A 7783-nucleotide genomic window follows, 5' to 3' on the forward strand; every position below is an offset into this window, starting at 1 on the left:
AACAATAATATTTTATTTTAAAATAAATAGTTGCATTTAAACGAGCTTCTAATTATTTAAAGAACGTAATTAGGAAACAATAGAATTCCAAAAAATATTTGTGAGCAGTTAAACTCTTGATTTAGAAGTTGATATAAATCTATTTTACTAAAAAATCAGTTTCTATTGTAATTTAAAAATATGTGTAATTTAAGTGTTGCTGAAAATTTTTAAATAAGTCTAACTTGATACTTTACAGCCATTTATGTGGTGACTGTTCAAGTCAACTTTTGCAGTAAGTTGAACCAGTACAATTTTTCCAAGGTGTATTAAAACAACTGATAGCAGCAACTAAGTCCAAAACTATAATTTCAAAAGGTTAACTATTGATTAAACATAACCAAAAAAATAGTTTCAATGAAATATTTAACTTTGTACTACTCTTAATACTTAACCTGTATTTTGTGTTTGCTAACAATAAAACATTCTGTCTAACAGCACAGTATTTTCACAGCAAGCATATACTACTCTGTTTTTCGATTTATTTTTTATAAGTTTCAACACTTGTACAGTTAAATACGCTCTTGACGAAATTAAACGGTCTGATTTAGAAACTTTAGATACTTTTTTTTTACTTATGTAATGAGTCAACACAAAACTGTCCTTTTTAATTATTTAAATGAAGACTTGAACAAAACTTCAGCACTTAATTAAATCAGAGCAATACAACCATGCTTTTTTTATACTTCCATATTAAGTATTTAAAAAGTACCTTATGTTGTCATAGCTTCTATTATAACTACGGTTTTAAATTACTAAAGATGTAATAAAGTAAAAATATATAAACATCTAAAATTATTAGCTGACCTTATGTGCTTTGCTTTGTGATTTAAATATTTTAAACAAATAAAAACCATGCGCGATTTGCATATCATTCAAGTTTATTTCACCTAACGCACCATACTTGAGGTAATAAATAATGAAATTTGAAAAGCAATTAAAGCAAAAAAACACAAATTCACGCAAAAGCAGTGCATAAAAACTAAAACTCATAGAGGCCGAAAGATTGAAGAATTTTTACTGTCATTCAAAATGGGTTTTAATAAAATTGAATCATTTCAAGAACCAAGAACAGAACTCTTACAACATGTATTGATAATGTATTAAAGTTTATATGATGCAACTTTATAGATCTTAAAAACTTCATAGCACATAAATACCCTAAACAAGTAATAAAAACAACATTGAAACAATAACAATTTTAAATGATAAATAACTAATACAATGCAACAGAGGTCAAAATTATTAAAACAACTACAGCTTTTAAAACTTTTTACTAGAATAATAAAAAACTGATTGTATTTTATAGTTGGTGTGTATTAATAAAAGCAATAAGCAATATTAGCTATTTTCTTTTTAATTTTAATTTAAGTTTAAATAATTAAAATAAATAAATTTGATATCTACACTTATATATTCAAACTGCTATAATTAATGTGCAACATATATTTCAGTACATATCTGACAATAAGCTCCTACTTATTAACATTCATTATCTAATCATCCTTGTTTGGAGAAAACAAGTGCTTGATTGACCCCAGAACCAGCTTGTAGAACCAGAACAGGTTCAAACAGTCGACTATGATCGGGCCGGCGAAAATCCACTTTATGCTTTCCAATCTAAAAACAAATATTTGAAGTTTGTTTTCAACACTCGCAACTAGGTGGTAGTTCGCACGGGATTTTTTTGTAATTCAAGAACAAACATTTAACACAAAACAACCAGAGTTTGCTTTTCCTTTCAGTTTTTAACATATTCACTAAACAAACTTACAACTTAGAAAATTAAAGTTGAGCAACAAAAGACTTCAAGAATTTTTCAAGTAGGTACATGTAAAATTTTTTATAGTTTTTTGAGAAAAGTGTTGTTTTAAAATTTTGCTGTGCAAAAACTTAAACGATTAGCAGTATTTACGAGAAGCTAAAATTTATTTTGTAAGCAATAAACTTTATTTGACCTTTATTTTAAACTAGCAATTAAAAACTTATAAAAACGTTGGTAAGCAAAAACTGAAAAATGATTTAGAACAACGAAAAAAAAATATGCTAACGTATAAGCGATTATTACAAACTGCCAATAAATTTAAAAACAAAATAACAAACTTGTAATAGCCGGGTGTGTTGCTGGCTTCATAAAATCTCCAGTAACAGTATGGCATTAACAGTACTCTGCTGATGAAAAATGTGAATAGTAGCAGGAGTCCGTTGTAAAAATATTGCTTCGAAGTTTTCCTGCCAGTAACAGCCAAGTGCCACCTTAAACAACAATAATTTCATTAACAGTGACTTAAGAAACTGTAATTTAGATTTGAAAAAGTATAAGTTTAGAATTAAAAGTTTTAAAAATTTGAAAACTAATTAAAATAAACTCAATACAATATTCAGTGTCTTATTTTGTATATTGAAAAAAATGTATACAACAGTGATTATAAACTAAAAAAAATGTAATCGAAAAACTAGTTCATAATTATTTAATTTTTTTTGGTCAATAGTTACTGCTTGTGTTTACATAAATTATACCACAAAATTTTGGTCAGTCCAAAGTATGCCATAATATTGACACTTAACATCAGAGCAAATAAACAAAAGTCACGATAAACAAATCATTTTAAATAATGTAGAACTACAGAACGTGCAAACAATTCTAATTCCAAACAAGCTTTGCTTTACTTGTGAGACAAAATAGTTATAGTTTTAATGAAGTTAATTCATAAACACTACATCATATTTAATATAGTTCCTGTAAAAAAAAAACTATTAAAAACGTATACAGGATTGCCTAATTTTTTTGAAAATTTTTTTCCAGGTTTTTAAAAGTACACTCTTTTGAGTCTGTTTTTAGTTTAAAGGCTAAGTTCAAGGTTAAAAACTGTGGTAAGTAGTATAACAACATTGAAAAGATACTGTAAAGCTACTTTAATAGTGTTGAAAGATGTTTGATGATGACAAAATAAAATTACCTATATGGTAGATTTTTCGTGCCAAATTAAAATTTTACAACTTAACATGTAAAAAGTGTTTAAAATTCCAGGTTTTTTAGTGATTTTGTTCAAAATTTAAATTTTTTTTCTAAATTCCTCAAATTCCAGGTTTTTTAGTTTAAATTGTCGAATTCCAGGTTATTCCAGGATTCCAAGTTTTTGGCAACCCTGCGCTTAACAATATTTTATATCAGTTAGTTTTAAATATATGTTATTTTGTGTTTTTGAATTTATTTTTTGAACCTTATACAACGCAGGGTTGCCAATCTTTTACAACTTACATTTAAAATTTTAACATTTTGGAGTACATTTAATACTAAATATAAGTAAGTTGCTTTAAAACATAACTTTTATTAAGCCTATACAGACTAACTTTTTCAATTATTCTCGCTTTCTAACTCAGTTTTAAAGTCAAACTTGCAGTACTTGTTATTTATCATCACCAAAGCACAAAACCACAATACTATTTAGGTGTAATTACGCATAAAAGGTATTTAGTTATTAAAGTTTTTTTTTTCAAAAATGTTTTAACTTTCTTTTATAAAATTTAAAGATAGATGCTTTGCTGTGTTTTTAAACAAAAATTATTGATTTTAAATCTAAATTAGAACATGAAAACCAAATAAAGACTAGTTAATCTTAAAATATTATTTAGTTGTATTTAATTAATTATTTAGTTGTAAATGTATATTTCAATTTCAATGGTTATTGATTGATAATGTATAAACTATAAATTTACCTACTTTAACAAACAAAAAATATTCTATTAGTAAAAAAATTTAAAGACATCAAATTTTAAATTGAAAATATTTTTTATTTTTAATTCATTAACTAGAAGGATATTCAAAAAGGTATTTTTTAATTTAAGAAAGGGCATATAAGAACAGTGTAAATTTCCTGATAACTTTTACGATTTAAAACACGAAAAAAATAAAATACCTCATATTCACAAAAGGAGTTGACATCTCAGCAATCAGCCTGATCAGCAGCAAATGGGTCATGGCTCCAGTAAACTGTGTATTAATTTCAATGTTAGCATAGAGTTCAGAATGTAAAAACTGTTAACTACTGATAGTTCTTTTAAATGTTCTATACTAGAAATCATAACACAAAGCAGCAACTATTTTGATCTAAAATGCAAAAAGCATAAGCTTTATTGTTATTAAAAGTAAAAATATAATTTAAAAAAAAAAAAGAGTTTCCATTAATGATTTAGGACAATGAATGAAGGTTAACTTTATTATGAAAATATAAGATTTTATTCTAATGAAAAAAACAGTGGGGTATAATATAAAACTTAACTTTACTGACCATTATAAAAGGATAGACAGCGATAAAGCAAAAATGATGAACGAGAGATCCATAATACGCGTCTACGGTTTGAGGAGACAAAATGACTAGCATGTAGAGGAAGTCTAAAAATATTATCTTTTAAATTCGTATTTATAGTAAAAGAAATAGTTTTTAATGTCTAGTCGATTGCATTTGAACAGAGTCTTTTCGTTTTTATTTCAACATTAATTTTTAATATTAGTTCGAATTTAGTGTAAAAGTAATTATAAAAAAGTATAAAAAAATAATTATACTTAATTGCATTTTAGCTTAGACTTGCTAAAAGTTATAAAGTAGACAAAATTCAATTAAATCTAACTCTATTTACTTAATTTAATCAAAATAAAAATATTTTAGTAAACAAACAACGCACCTGCGATCATGTATCCCCAGGTGAACGCGCCGGTCATTTCGCCTAAAACTGACTTTCCCCTGTTATTAATTATAAGGTTAACAACAAACAAGATGCTAAATCGAACCTGTTGCACTTCAAATCATCGTTTGACTTACCAAAGCGCATCTTCGTAGCTGGGTTTGTCAGTAATAAGCACGTACAGCCCCGCAACCGTGCATATGACTGCGTGTATGGTGGAAACTACCCTGTTATGAAACAAAATTTTATAATAAACTACCTTAATATACACATGTACATTTGTCCAGCTAAAAGAATAAACTTTCAAGCACAAGTTTGTATGTTTATGTAGGGTGGTAAAAGTAATGCAGGAGAATTTCGAGTTAAAGTTATAGTTTGGTAATTTAAATATTTTTATATTAAATACAAATAATTTAAATCAACAAAGGTATTTAGCAAAAAAGAATAAACTTATTAGTATACACTTATTTTTGTTTATTTAGGCTAGTAAAAGTTAAAATAGTAAGAGAACTAAAACTAAAATAAAAATTCGGAAGCCTTAGATATTTGTTATTCACTTTAAGATTCCAACTGTATATTTATGAATATAAACTTAATTATAATCTGTATAGAGAGGTACAATTAAACATTGAAAATTTAACAAAAAAATATTATTATGAATTTCACTTTTGTTTTTTTTATTTAAATACTTAAAACTAAAACAAATTGATAAAAATGTTTTAAATAAAAAAAATAATATTGTTTTCTTTTTTGTAGATTTTTCTTTTAGCTAAAAATAATACATATTTTAATGGAAAACAATCTTTAAGTACTATTTTCATTGGAGACAAATTTAAATTATAGAACTGTAAAAAAAAGATAGCTATTAAATTTTACACAAAGGCTAGAATTAAACTTTCAAAGTAATATTTTGTTTACTCAAGTTTTTTTGAAAATCAAGTACTTTAAATTTAAAACAATATAAATTTAAGTTATAGCTAGTTTATTTACACCTTATTATATAAGTAAACTATAATTTTTAAACATGTAAACAGATTAGTTAAAATCTTATACAACTAATTTTTTTTTTCACTAAAGCAGCAGTTTTTTTAATAAACGTTTAAAATGATTTCAAAATATTGATAAATACTATCTGAAACTAAGATATAAAAAAAAAACAATAAATTAACAGAAATCGTTTTGTAAACCATAAATAGCACCTTAGGTAACAAATTTTATAAACTCATTAAACAAATAACACATCTTATTTTCAAAGGTTAAGTTATGCAACAAGCTAAATAGTATTTTTAAAAGTTGTTACTTTGGTATATTGTATATAAGAACTTTTTTACAATATATTTAGTACATTATTAATTTTGTGCTTCATAAACTTTAAAATAACTTTTAACTTTTTTGAATTCATTGGTTCAAATTTTAATACTGATTATAAATTGAAGTTGCAAAAAAAAAAAAATTTTTTTAGTTTTTCTCCAGATGCTAAAACAAAGTTTTAATTCACTTTTAAAAGCAGTAGCAAAATTACAAAAAAAACTTGATGTTTTTTAATTTTGAGCAGTATTTATAAAATAATTTATAAAAAGCTACGTAAAAAGATAAAATAAATTTTTCCAAATAGTTTAAACATTAAGCTTTTAAAGAATGAGATCATTTTCAACACTTTGATACTAAGGGTGTAGGAAAGGATTGTCATTCTTTTAATAAAAAATAGCAATGGCTCTTATATAAAAGCTTAAAATACAAACTACAAGGCAGTTTTCATAGAATTAGTAAATCTTATATAATTTTTGAGATATTGTATTTTTTGTAAAAAAATTTGATACAAACGTACACACCGCAAATTTTTCAGGGTCAATTTTCTTGGAGATTTGAAAAATTACTTAAAATTTATCTTCTTCATCATTTATTGAGCTAGGGACCTCAAACTTTCAGGAAATGTTCCTTATATTGTTTAAAAGACTTTAAATGTTTCAATTTTAAAAATATTGAAAAACTAAAAAATTTAGGTAAGACTTTCTGTGAAAATTTGAAGACGACTGATAAAAAAATTAAGGAGAAGATAAATTTTTAATAAAATAGTTTTTTTACGCTTTTAGTTTTAGTTTGATTTTTTAAAGCGGTTAAAAATGTCTGATAGCTCAGATAAAACTCTACAAAATAATTCAACTTGTAAAAATCAAGGTGAATACTAATTTGAAAGCACTTTAAACTCTATAATATTTTAAACATTTATTAGTGTATACTGATTTTAAATTAAATTTTTAAAAATTGTTTAAAGTAAACAATTTTAAAACAAAACTTAAACTAAATAGAACTAATCTATACTTAAAGTTATTTTTTAATTTTATTCGTCTAAAAGTTTTGTTAAGTCTAAAAGTATAACTAAAAAATTCTCATGTTTAAATATAATAAGCTATTTACAAACTAAAACATTTTAGTATTTAATATGTTTTTAAACTAAATGTTTTTTCTACCTTTACTTATGGTCAACTGCTAACAAATAAATTAAGTAAAAATAAAGTTTGGCTAACTTAATAAAAAAATTCTCAAAACCATTACCATCAAGACACTATTTTATAAAAGAAAAGTCAATTTATTTGATTTACCAGAATTTACATTCTTATTAAAAAAAACATTGTTACCTACTACACCACTGTATTTTGTCATTTTCATTCAACTTATTATGACTTGTTTTCTTTGAGTAATACTTTTCAACAACAGGTGGGATTATAAATTGAAACAAAAACCAGCTTACTGCACTTGTCCACGCGCTGGTAGAAAAATCCTTGTTAGTTATCCATGACTTCATTGTAAAGAAAAAAACAACTGCTAGGACTTTAAAGCTTTAACACCATACATTTACTGAAATTGTTAATAATATTTTTAAAAGTATATTTTACCTATAAATTTAAAAAACATTTGTCAATCCTTGTTACAAAATTTAATTTTAAATAACAACTTAAATAGATAGATAACAAATGAAAAACTTAATTTTAATGATAAACTAAATAAATAAAACCATTTTTTAATAGATAAAAAAGTAAAATTACTAGAAATATAA

At 24.4% G+C, this 7783-nt stretch overlaps 1 protein-coding gene across 1 annotated transcript; it reads right to left on the minus strand.

Annotated features, from left to right (window-relative positions):
* Positions 1-931: 931 nt before the first annotated feature.
* On the minus strand, positions 932-7580 carry LOC145842642 (TLC domain-containing protein 4-like). The gene is made up of 7 exons (XM_082950114.1): positions 7365-7580; positions 4863-4952; positions 4726-4784; positions 4332-4435; positions 3960-4033; positions 2143-2295; positions 932-1659 (listed from the first exon to the last, which is right to left on the minus strand). Exons 1-7 carry the CDS (start codon positions 7529-7531, stop codon positions 1536-1538), a joined length of 771 nt encoding a protein of 256 aa, XP_082806240.1. The 5' UTR covers positions 7532-7580; the 3' UTR covers positions 932-1535.
* Positions 7581-7783: the final 203 nt, after the last annotated feature.

Source organism: Thalia democratica, chromosome 8 (assembly GCF_965202585.1).
Source record: "Thalia democratica chromosome 8, ktThaDemo2.hap1.1, whole genome shotgun sequence".
In the NCBI taxonomy this organism is placed as follows: Eukaryota; Metazoa; Chordata; class Thaliacea; order Salpida; family Salpidae; genus Thalia; species Thalia democratica.

What these genes read in the sequence shown, in the direction of transcription:
- LOC145842642 (XM_082950114.1), bottom strand. Translation starts at nt 7,531, where the DNA reads ATGAAGTCATGGATAACTAACAAGGATTTTTCTACCAGCGCGTGGACA. An exon ending in AAAATACAGTGGTGTAGTAG is followed by an intron (nt 4,953 to 7,364) that starts GTAACAATGTTT and finishes GTTTCATAACAG; the next exon opens with GGTAGTTTCCACCATACACG. An exon ending in CTGTCTATCCTTTTATAATG is followed by an intron (nt 4,034 to 4,331) that starts GTCAGTAAAGTT and finishes ATTAATACACAG; the next exon opens with TTTACTGGAGCCATGACCCA.